General features: G+C 47.0%; 1 protein-coding gene across 1 annotated transcript in view; it reads left to right on the top strand.

The window, feature by feature from the left end:
* The window catches only part of LOC146203695 (frequenin-1-like), a 221,106-nt gene that overhangs the window by 196,569 nt on the left and 11,736 nt on the right, over nt 1-12,801 (top strand). The window contains exons 4-6 of the mRNA XM_084588860.1: nt 7,271-7,360; nt 8,995-9,073; nt 11,456-11,544. Of these exons, the coding sequence (XP_084444986.1) occupies nt 7,271-7,360; nt 8,995-9,073; nt 11,456-11,544 (258 nt within the window). The remainder of the gene's footprint in view (nt 1-7,270; nt 7,361-8,994; nt 9,074-11,455; nt 11,545-12,801) is intronic.

Raw genomic sequence — 12,801 nt, 5'->3', positions numbered from 1 at the left:
GCACGCGCACCGAAGGAGGCTAGCAAATTTTTCATCGTAAAAGAAGGAAGCGCTCGGCGCATTTCAATTCCACTTCCTCTTGAACGAAATGTTCTCCGACATCATTCGCCGCTAGCATATATATGTTGGCGGGGCCCGCACGCAGCGCGCTTTAACGCGTCGCTGCATGCATAAAAGAACGTTGCTCATCGGACTCTCTTCGGAACTGCGCGAGCGACCGCCTGTGCCTGTGAGGAAGGTAGCGGAAGGTTCGGCTGCCGCAATGCGTCGGTGGCCCCGTCTACGCTTACTTACTTTTTTTTTTTTCGCACACACCTGGAAACGGCCAGCACCACTTTCAATAGCGCTGCCTCCAGGTGTGCCGCCTTCTTTCTTTTCGCACGTCTTTAGAAGCGACTGGTATAACAATACTCAAGGTCCGTTCCTATTTGATCTTTCAACTTTCCCTCTCCCTCCCCCCCCCCCCCCCCCCCCCCTCTCCTCTCATCATTCCTCCGGTCGTTTCTTTTCGTTCTGCGCCCCTACAAAGTCCTTCGCGCACCCGGTGCTCAGGCAAATTTGAAAATTCTTACCTCACTTACGTCTTCCATCGGCAATGACGGTGTCGAATGTTCGGCTAGGGGAAATGAATTTTAACCCCGTTCTGCTATTCGGATTCGCACATATTCCGCCAAGCTCACGGGTATTTTCTGATCCGCCGTGTGCGCTTACGTGTAATTAAAGGAAGCGCTTGTCAAAAAGACTTGGATTCGGGCTGCGCACAAAAGGACGGCGATAACAAAGGATTTCCTAGCATCGTATTTTCTGAGCCAACGTGCAAGTGCCTGGAATTCAGAGAGAAGATAATCTGGTCTCTACGTTTGTTTTGAACATATTCGAATCCTGCGAGGGCTGACTGAAGAGTCTTCCAGATCAGGCGATCATCAGGATTTGTCCAAATATTTCCGTCCTCGGTGTCTAACGAACTCATAACGAATGTGACAGTGGGTTCATGACATTATCACGGATTTCACTAGACTATATAAGGAAAAGTATGCAGGCCTGCGTGTCTTGACATACAGCGTTTCTTATAACGATATCTGGCGTGTACATACATGCGACCTGCGGGGAAGTTTCTCGTGCTAAACGCCCAGCCGCCGTACACTGACTATGGCTGAAACAGGTGCTTTTTGGGCGCACCTTTATCAAAACCCCTCTATCCTTTTAAAGTAGCGACAAGCGTGAATTGAGCAGCCGCGAATACAGCTCGGCCATTTAGGAGATGTGCGAATGTTAAAAAATCAGGGTGTTGCCTATCGCACACTGCAGCTTCCCGAACTATGATGGCCTGTCTCACGTATAGCGCGACTCCTTGAAACCCCAAGAGGATGCATGTGCAGTTCTCGTTACCTTTTTAGGATAGAGGAGCGCTAGTGGCTTTGCCAAAATTGCGCAAAGGTACCGCATAAGCAACCAAGTTGTGCAGCAAAGCCATACATCATCTTTGCAGGAGTCGAGCAGCCAGACTGGAAAACAGTCGACAAGTGATTACATTGACTGTCCTAATCAAAATAAGTCACCGTCGCTATATCTCGCACACAGCGCGACACGCTGTCCCCACGGCGGATGAGGCAATGTAGCCTGTGTGCCCTTCGGGTTGGTTTCACGACTGTACATGGTTTCTTGGCTACGAAAGAAAAGGAATGCGCCACTCTGGCAAAGTAACTGAAGCCCTTAGTGCTCTTGCGCGCTGTCTTGCGCGTCTACGCCTCATTTTTTTTACTGCTGGAATCGGTGCTTTTTTTATTGGCCCTACTACTGCTGTCTCAATTAAAACAAAATATTAGGAGTCATACTTACTGTCGCTATCACTCGTATTAAAGCCTGTTCTTTTGTGCTAAGACTCAGCGCATCGCACCGAATCTAATTTCTATGTAGTAGTAGTAACAAAACCAGTGATAGTAATAGCCGCAGTACCCAGCAATATAGCAGTAGCAGTCTTCGTAGAAGCTGTAACCGTGACAGTAGCGTTAATAGTTGTAGTACGACGGCTGTGCCCAGGGATGCGGGATCGAAACCCGGCCGCGGCGGCGGCTTTTCGATGGAGGTGAAAAGCAAGGTGCCCGTGTGCTGCGCGATGCCAGTGCGCGTTAAAGAACCCCAGGCGGTCAAAATTTCCGAAGCCCTCCACTATGGCGTCCCTAATGGCCCTAGTCGCTTTGTGACGGTAAACCCCACAAACAAACAAACAAACAAACAAACAAACAAACAAACAAACAAACAAACAAACAAACAAACAAACAAACAAACAAACAAACAAACAAGCAAGCAAACAAACAAAAATTTAGAAGCGCAAATCATGTACAGGGTGTGTCTGAAAACTAATGCAATTTTATCGGTAAAAAAGACAATATTCAAGACATCGTTACAAGCGTTTAAAATCCATATAGATAGTCCTCTTTGACATCTACAGGTTTTTACCAGCGACTCTGCTATTCAGTGTACGCATCCTGGAAGGCATCGACAGGAACTTCGTTTGGAGCCTTTGTCACGGCGGTCTAGATCACTTCGATGTCCCAAAACGGACTCCTTTCAGGGGCGCTCTTGATTCTCAGGAACAGGAAGAAGTCATGCAGAGCCAGACCAAGATAGGCTGGGAACAGCATCACCAGGTTGTGCTTGGCCAGAAACTCCTGTACGCGCAACGAGTGGGGCTCGAAACGTAGTCGAGGTGCAACTTCCAGGCACCGGAGATCTGCTTTCTTGCTCGAAAGAACCTTTTTTCTCAGTCTCTCGCTCACATCCACCTGGTAGACAGTGTTGATTACCTGTCCTTGGGTTATTAATTCGTTGCCAACTACACCCTTGGCGTCGAAAGGACCATTTGCATTGTTACTTTCTTGGGGCGAGGGGCTTGAGGTTTGCCATCCGGGACATTGGCGGTTCGCGGTGCTATGAGAATAGTACAATTGCTGAATCATTTGATAAGTCTCAGGAAGACTCTCATTCAGTTTCTCATAAAACCTGATCGTGTGCCGTTGTTCGCGTGCGGATGCCATTACACGTCGTGACAAGTGCACTATGAGCAGGTACACGGAAACAGCAATCTAGACGCTCATAGAGATCAGAGCAGTCTGCGCTATCCAGTAATGAAACGTTCAACGTCCCCCTCGCATAAACTAACTAATCCGTGTGCGGTGGGATCGACTACGGAGCCAGAAATAAAAATAATTGCATTAATTTCCGGACACACCCTGTACTGAAAATGGGCTTCTCCAGTCACGCCATGGTGGGCTGATCCTGTTCGCGAGCGTGAGGATCACGAGCTGCTTGGGAAGCAGCTTGACACATTTCCACCATCAGCACTGTTTTGTTATACTGCACATGTTCAGAAACCAGATTACCACCTAAAAATATGTACAGAAAGCCCACGGTTTGGAAGTGGCACCTTCCTCGAGATAGCCGCCTTACGCGCAGCTCATACGACTCGCAAAGGTAGCTCCCATGTTTAAAGATTCTCTGCTTGGCCGCTACTTCAAGAAAATATTTCGCAAGAACCCACAATACATGTAGGGAATCGATGCGAACGAACGCATGAAATTTGCGGATGTGTACCCGGCGGGTGCGGTAAACTGACATACTATCGGCGATCGACAAGTGTACGCTGGCCATTATTTAAGCTTGCATTTCAGCCAAAGTGGAGCTTGAATGGTTAACGTTGACAGCATGGCAGTGCCCTCCCTGTTCGTTTCGGGCCAAATGCCCTGTTGCTGCTTCGGTGCGATGGCTGCATGAGGATATCATTCCCTTTTAATCCGATGACATCTAGTCATCGTCTTTTCACTGAATGAAAATTTTCAAGCCTTGGCCCGTAACTGTGTACGACGTACAGCCTTTATAAAAAGTTTACAGCCCAGTGGGTCTACCTGTGAGCGATACTATGTGGCTCGTAATGCATTCCCAAGTTTCCATACTTCCTGAAGGCAAAAAGAATTTTCGTCCTATCCTCTCCAATGGCTAGGACTTCCACGATTATTACAGAAGTTATATTATATGGCTTAAAAGCAAACCCTCTGGGCTGTAAACTTCTAATAAAGGCTATACGTTGTGGTCATTGCCACATTGGAAGAAAGAGTTTTCAAACTGTATGTCGACTTATAAATTCTTCTATCTTGGTTTCGCTCTTAAAGAACAAAAAGAAAAACTAACGAGGGACTCTTCACTGAGATCATTAATGGCGACAAAAGTTATCTGCCTAGCTTCGAAGTGCCTTGACCGCAGTTGTTACGAGATGATGTCGCAGCGTTTTAAACTTGACACGCGCTTCGTTTATTGCGGTCGACTAAGAGCTGCCGTCATGAAAGCGTTCTACAGTGCGCCCCGAAGGGACTGAGCAAAAGGGGTGAGGCTATCGCTGAACAATGTTGTGCCGGTGGGGTTATCACACAGTAGCCCACCGTCAACAGGGTTGTGCCAAGGAGTTGGTAACGCAGCGCTCTTCATCCGTTTCGTGAACGAGGGCTGTCAGCTCCCTGGCGCGGTAGCGATGAATCCGAGTCGGCGCTGGTGAGATGAAGAAAAGGCTTTATACACTATTTACAGGCATTTACACAACAAGATCGGCTCTGGGGCCGAAAGCTAACATAGCCATACGCGACTTTTCTCGCGCAGCGACGGGCCGGGGAGATTCCGCCGCGTCCGCTCTCTCAGGGGGCGAACTGCTCCCGATGGACGCTAGTGACGAACTCACACTCGGAGTCTGGAACGGAAGTACTTGAGTCTCCGTAACTGAGAACCGTTGACGCTCAAATGGTCCAATCCGACGGCAGCACTTTCGCAGGGCCAATGGGAGAGCTTGCTACGCTATTGCTTCAAATATGCCGCGGGGCGAGAAGGGGTCCACCGCCAGGGCCTCGGCGCCGTGCTGTCTGGACGCTCAGCTCATGAAACACGTCGCTTCTCTCCCTTTGGCACGGCTCGCCTCCAGTGCACTGATGATCTGCAGAAACGTATCAAGATTTTGTGAAGGAGGCGTTCGCCGAAGAAGTTTGGCGTCCGGCTGAATTTCTGGGCGGCTTTGGCCGGGCACAACAATCAACTCTGACAGTTCATAGCTAGCCGTGTGCTCCTCCTTGTGCCACTTCCTGAACAAAACTGTTCACTTCATCGTCTGCTCGTGGTAACGTCCACTGCAGGAAAAAAGGCCTCTCTGCCCATGAACGCGGATTAACTCAATATTTACCTAGCTGCAGGCATTTCAATCCACCTCTCTGGACGGCTCTCTGCCCCCCTTCTGTAAAGCTAATCGTGTCTTGCAATTCACTCAGTTACCTTAAAGGACCATTAGATAGTCCTCTGAGTGTCCTCCCCACTGTATGCATTTAAACTGTAAGCTTAGACTTAAGCAAATGCGCTTAATGTTAATACACATTACTGATTTGTGGCACCGCACCGATACTGGTGATGTCTACCGCGATCTGATTTGCAACGCGGTACGAACCCTGAACTTTAGGGCATCGAATGAATCACAACGGAAAATACGATGCATCGCCAAAAAAGCTGTTGTATGCAAATGTCCAGGAGATCACGAACAGTTGTAGCGATTGCTGCTTGTCGGAAATCCTCGCCAAAAGGGTAGACAGGAGAGACCCATGAGCGTAAAATACGAGCCTCCTTGCGGTTCTAGGATCTGCTATTGCGACTTCTTGCTGTGCAATACAGCTGTTATTCACCGGTTTACTGCCTCGGATGTCATAACTGTTCATAGAGTCGGAGTTTTCTGGGCTGAAATGGTGTTTTCGCTCCCTCTTATTATACCCACAAAGATCTTTCAATGACGAGACTACAGAGGACTATATTAACACACGCTGCCCAGTCACGGCTTTGAACGATGCACTAAAACGGCCACCAAAACAGCCCCTCCCCAGCTTTTCTTCCTCGGAAGCAAAAGCGGAAGCAAAACCCCTGCCAGTGATGATTGCTATGCCCAGACGAAGACAAGTCCACTTGTCGAAACGTTGGCTCATCTGCGGACTGAGGCGTACGCCATTTACCCTTGTTCAGTTCTTTTTCATACCATTCCCTAATCTTCACATTCCCTAATCTTCAAATTTTAAATAAGATAAGCCCAACAAAATACACGAGTTACTGTCCTTGGTGCGGTGCAAGCCCCACACTCTTTCACATCTCTTGGGAATGCCAGGACAAACCTGACCCAACGTTAATAGTGCCATGCCCGACACACGAGCAGTGGGAGGCGGCCCTGACCAGCGACAACCTGGACCAGCAAGCTTGGATTATCCAGCTAGTCCGCAAGTCAGCTGCTGCCAGCGGAGCCCTGGACTAGGGGCACCGACCACCCAGCTCCTGCGAATATTTACTGATTATATGCTCATTAAAAGTTTTCTCTCTCTCTCTCTCATACCGTGCATACCATTTCCTTTCGTTCTACCTGGACCGCCAAAAATAAGTTATTACAGATAAGATATGGTTAAAGCAATCACTTCTTTGTTGTTATCTGCTTCCAACGAAGCTCGCGGCATCTCGTTCACGCTCGTTTGCAGATGTGTCTATGCGCGTGCAAGCTATGCTTTTATGACGAATGTGCCGTACAGCGAATAGGGCCCCAGCATGGCCTTCCTCCACCGCTCTGCTGATCGCAGAAGCCCTCATTCTCGCTCACCTTCAGCTTTAGGCTGAAAACGGCGGACAAACGAGAGGAGATTAGAGCGAAAATATTACCAACGTCGCCATTTAGAGCCGTTATTGCGGCAGACTCGGTGCGGCGGTCCGGAGGTTGCGCCTGCTAGCCAGTTGGTCATAATGGCCAGAGACAGCCTCATAGCGAGGCTTTATGGAGCGTTAACTTTCCTTGATCTGTGTGTTTCTTTAAATGCGTTTTTCTTTTCTTTCCTCGTTGGGCTGGAAACGACGCCTGACAGCGTTCACTACGTACCGAGCACACAGGACTTTGGCGCGTCCAAACGTCACTTTCTATTTCGCCTTGCGCCGACTGGATTAGGTGTGACCAAACCTGTGCTACCGTACTTTGCATGCTGACGGGGTGCCCGCAGCGTAAACATCTTCACTCTCGCGTGGCGTTAGCGTGTTGACGTGGTCAGGCATTGCACAAACCGCTCAAGTCTGCGTGCGTTGAAACGAAATGTTTGTAAATATATGAGTCGCAGCGGATTAACGCGAGGTTGTCACTTATCGCTTATGTGGAACCTGTCCTGTGCCTTGGCGACTCAACCAGCCATGACAACCATCTTTTCTCTCTCTTCTCTCGCAGGGTTTCCTGAGAATATACAAGCAGTTTTTTCCCCGGGGAGACCCTTCCAAGTTCGCATCACTTGTGTTCAGGGTATTTGACGAAAATAAGGTAATGTCCAGCGGCGAGATTGCAATTATTTGTCCCACTTTTCTCATTCCACTTTTCAACTGACAGCTATAATTCGTCTTGCGTGCGCACTAGCAGCTTCTTGCGCCTGCAGAGACCCTGCACTTTATACTACTAGGCGCATGCGTCAAATAGCACCCAGCTATCTGTCGTGTACCATGCGCTAAAGCCTCGCATCAGTGCCAACAATTCTCGAAACAATGCTTGAAAAAAAAAAAAAAACGCTTCAGGTAACTACTTCATCTCACCGGTACCTAAAGCGCTGTAGACTATGAGGACGTGCTGACGATGACGCTTCAGAGTCTATGCTCACCAAAAAGGACAGTGGTCCTGCATAGTTCCTACATAAGTGTCTGCTAACTGTCGCAACTCATTAATCAAACGGTTTGGAAGGCTTATCGCGACTCGTTTTAATTTGTTTGCTTGGGAAGGTGGCTAAATAAAAGCTTGTGGCAGCTTGAAACTCACCTTCGTTAATTACCGCTTGCTACATGATTTGAGTTGACAAAGAAAAAAGAGAAAACGACTCCACGTAACATGTCAAGCCGCAGTCCGGTGCTCTGCAGTGTTGTTTGGAAAACTTAGATTGGTGCACCAAACGTCTGATGCAGACTGACCATTTTAAAATATGGCCACATGTAAGGGTAACATAACAATTTAGTTCAATCTAACGTGGAACAGAGATTCAATACGTTTCCATGCAAACCAAGACGCGGGACATGGCTTGATCTGAGGCAATTATTTTGGCGAAATTTGTGTTCAAATACCAATGATCAGTTTAAAGGATGGCGGCAACAGTGACGGCAAGAAGTATGCATTTTTTAATCACATCTAGATTTTGCTCGTCGAAAGACTCGTTATCGTTATTAGGTGGGACAGGACAAGCTTGAGAATTAAGCAAAACATAACAGGCACGTCATGACAAAAGTCCTTATCTCGTTTAAATGTTGTTGTCAGACTAGTTGGTCCATATTCAAAGTTTCTTTTAGCGCAAAGAAGGCGATACAGAAACAGACAAGAAAGACGGAACCGTGTGGCCTGTCTTGTCGCTCTTGCCTGTTTCTGTGTCGTCCTCCATGCGGCAAAAGAACTCTGACTTATTTGTAAAGTGCATTAGTGGTAAAAAATTTGTGGAGCACAGATGCCGGAAATAGCCTTTGCCCCCCCCCCCCCCCCCTTTTTTTTTTTTGAAACCCTACTAATCCGACCTATGAGATAAAGTGTACGTTCAAAGACGTGACTGGAGAAGTATCAGTTCTTAGTATCATATGGCTGGGATATGAGGAAATCAAGTTAAGTACGAGAATATGAAAGCGTGAATTCGCCTTCGTGAGTAATTAAAAACAAATAAACTAAAAGCAGGGCAACCGAAAAAAAAAAGCCAAAACGAGGCACCGTTCGGGGCTTGACTGCTGCAATTATCTCATTGCACCCTGTTCGCATCGTGTAAGCAGAATGCAATGTCCACGTTGTGCATTGCTTTTCTGCCGTTTAGTACTATTATCATGTGGCCCGCTACGACCAAGCTCTTGTCTAGCATGTTTTACACTTGGCTGTCAGCTCCGAACGTAGTTAATCGGCTTGAAATGGCTTCTTTGTGTTTTCTTTTATTCTAGGACGGCTCCATAGAGTTCGAAGAGTTCATCCGAGCGTTGTCAGTAACGTCAAGGGGAAACGTCGAAGAAAAGTTATTATGTGAGACATCTGCCTTTTTCTTCTTGCTTACTCGAGGGAACGGTTTTTACGATGTTAGCAGTGGCGTCACTCGTGTTAAGGAAATGTTTAAAATTGCATTGAAATCTTCGATACCAAATATTCAGTTTAATAGCTATAATAAACCTCATGCCTGCGGGAGCTAAACAAAAGCAGCAGTTTTTTGCAGAAAAATCATGTGCTTTAGAACATCATGGCGTGACCATGTTTTCATAGGCGCCGATACATTTGCATTCGCCGTTATAATGGGCTTAGTAATGTCATTTAAGCATAGCTCTGGCACCAACGATGACATCTGGGATTTTTTTTTTAATTTTTTTTAAGCGGTTTGTTCTGTCTTTCCTCGAAAAGAAAGGGCATAACTGGTAGGGCTTATAATCGACTCTGGTTGGCCCTATACTACCTATATGCCAATAAAAAAAATATCAAATGCATAGAAGTCTCCGAGGTTTTCATTGTTTTAGGATTCCGCAGCCTTTTATAGTGATACTTGTGGCGACTACATGCCGCACTCAGAAATTTACTGAATGCAATATAATTATCATGATCATTATAATTACCTATACCAGTAGATATCGTCTAATGCCACCCTAGGTACCAAAAAATAAATGATAAAAGTTTTTACAAAGACCGCGTTCTATAAACGTATCACGGTGGGTGTGCGTTATTCGCTATAGTTACATGGAGTTGTATGATTGATGTACACACGCATAATTGTTGTGTACAGTGCCCAACTCTACGTGGAAACTAGCAGTGCAGTTTAGAGCACGAATCCTTCTAACCACATCCCTTGATCGCGCCGTTAATTTTTTTTCTTCATTGACTCCCGCGACTGCTGTTGGCACTACTTTAGAATGGCGTAAGAGTTTCACGTCAGACGTTTCATTTCGAAATCTCTGCAAAGCCTCACCACGCCAGCTGCAAAGCTCCTTTCGCAGGCTTTAATGAAGGATAAGAAAACACGGAGCCAGCGTTAAAACGTGCAATATTTCAAACGTAATTTGTGTCCGCATGAGCGACCAAAGTAAATGTCCAGAACAACAACAAACCGAGAAGAGGCAGGTGCTGACGTCAGCCGTGGTTACTTTGCGCGACGAGTGGAGGCTGTCGTGGAGCCCCAGATTGAGGCCCCGTGTAAACAAGGCCCCGAAGCCTTTCACAAAAGACTGAGGCCGAATTAATCTCCTTTGGGGGAAAGGGATAGTGCTGATGCAAGCGGAGGCAATTAATTAGTTCCCTGAGCAGCCTGTGTTTGCGCTTGCGGAAGTTGATTAACGAGGTAGTTCCGCAGTAAAACGGCGCGAAATATGCAGATATGAGCTTTTAGAAACGCGATTGGTGTGGGCGAAACCGCTCGAGCCAATCTGATTTTCCATCATGCCTTTCTATTATTCGACGCCGTTCCGGCAAATTAAGCGAGTGGGCGCGCAAAGAAATAAAGGTGGCGCTTTTTCTCAGCTACTTGAAAGCGAGCTTCGGGCGGCACAGCATTAACTTGTCTAAAAGCAGTGCGATCGATTTCGTCCGCAAATAGCGAGCAGGAAGAAGCGCGCGCTGATAGAGTTCCGATATCCTGCATAGTCCCGATCGTCGCTCAACAGATGACGCGGCTCTTGCCTCGTGGAAGCAAAGCGCTGGAGATTATTCGCGAAAGACGAACCGAACAATACTGGCTGCGTCGCAACTGCCCTGGTCGGTTTTCACCCAGGCCAAAGCGGAAGTGGGGAATAAAGAAGAGGTGCGGATGGAGGCAGGGAAACTCGACAGAATACTGGCAGGTTTATATACTGGGTAGGTATGAAATGCGGCAAGTCTTTAAAGTAAGGAACGTGCTATGCGGTGCCATGCTGCCTATTAAGCACCGAATAGGGACAACAGGAAGCTTGAAGAAAGATTAGAGAATGCGCTGAGGTCAAACCTGACCGATTTCTGCACGCTAAGTTGTGCAGCGGACCGCGATTGACGCCCTACAATTGGAGACTTATTCGACAAACCTGAACTCCCGAGCACGCCTCTACGTAGAGAAATGCGGACATGAAAATATGAAAGTCACAAACATACGCGTAAACCAAGAGAGGCTTGAGCTTATCGTCTTCAACGTTCGCATTTATTTGCTCGCTCCCTGTCGCTTTGAAAATTGGAAGCGCCGGAAATAGGGTTACAAGCAAAAGCTTTCTTTCCTGCACGTCTTGTCCTTGTCTTGGAAGACAACGCATGTTCTGAATTATTGTCATTCTTTTGCTGAAAAAGAAATCGGCAGCCACTCGCTCTTACAAACTGATTTAGCTTTTCAATTTACTACCTCTTCCCACGTGTTCTTTTTCCGCTACTAATCTTCTTTTATCTTTTTTTTTTCTTTCATAGGGGCGTTCAAGCTGTATGACGTTGATAATGATGGCTTCATCACACGAGAGGAGATGTACAACATTGTAGATGCTATATACGAAATGCTGGTGAGTATGCGCCAAAATATGGGTCATTTCTTTTTCTTTTACGGGCCCCGTATAATACATTTTGCTTGTTATTGTTCGATTGCTGCCAGGTTGAGTATTATTGGGCTCACGATATAATAAAAGAACCGATATCTTATTTTCAAATTTTGGTTTACTTTGGTTTACGGGGCTTTAGGTCCTTAGACTATGAGAGATGCTGTAGTGGAGGGCTCCAGAGTAATTTCGACCACCTGGGGATCTTTAACGTGCGCCGACATCGCACAGCACATGGGCGCCTTGCTTTTCGCCTCCACCGAAAAGCTGCCGCCGTTGTCAGGATGCGATTCCGCATCTTTCGTACATCAGTCGAGCGTCCTAACCACTGCGACAACATGGCGCATCCACTTTATTTCTCCAAAACTATGCACGTAGTCAGACACGTGCAACTCAAGCACTAAGCTGCTCCTCCTCAAATTTAGCTGGCCAATGACAGCGGCTAGTTTCGAAGCGATTAGGGCAGTGAACGAAACAGTAGACCAAGTATGGAGGGGAACAACCACCAACTGACTGTAGGCGCGAAATTCGCTGTGGATTCATTGCGGGTAGTAGGCAGAACACATGTTCCACTGGGGAATGCCGACAGTGGTTTTCAACTCCCAGCACATACCAAGTCAATACGAACAGCACCGCGACTTAGGGCACTTACATCATCTCTTGATGCCGCGGTTGGGATGGCGTATCGCAAATAAAACTTTCACGGTTAGCTATGATTGTTGTTTAACTATACAGTAAAGCCATTTTTTCTCGTTGCTGTTGGCCAACCAGTCTGTTTCTCAGGCTCTTAGTCAGCTCTCTATTCAATAATTATGACTCGATTTGCTAGAACGCATTCGCGATGCTATTAACGTCCCCGCAGGCCAAAGTTACGGCATAATGCGATGACTACAGAGGAGAAGTAGCTATAAACAATCGCGATGTACAGGAACGTGACGTCTACTATTATAGAGACGGCTGTTCCAGGGGTGCTGAGACGTACTAGGAAGGGGGAACTAGGAATCATCGTCCAGAAAAGCCACGAAGCTAGACCAGCCTGATGCCAGGGTTCAAAACTGCATTTTTGCGTCCATCAGGTACTGCGTATACTCCAAGCCACTGAATTAAGCTGAGAAAAAAAAATACATTTATTGTTGCAAGGCGATGAATGTTTTCTTACGAAAGTACTAACGGTTTCGTCCGTTGGGCTCGATTACACCTACTGGATTCTTCCAGAATGCACAT

Source organism: Amblyomma maculatum, chromosome 1 (genome assembly GCF_055883805.1).
Source record: "Amblyomma maculatum isolate TAMU_Amacu chromosome 1, ASM5588380v1, whole genome shotgun sequence".
NCBI classification, from domain to species: domain Eukaryota; kingdom Metazoa; phylum Arthropoda; class Arachnida; order Ixodida; family Ixodidae; genus Amblyomma; species Amblyomma maculatum.
The sequence above is the reverse complement of the archived record's forward strand: the minus strand, read 5'-3'. Positions and strand labels throughout refer to the sequence as shown.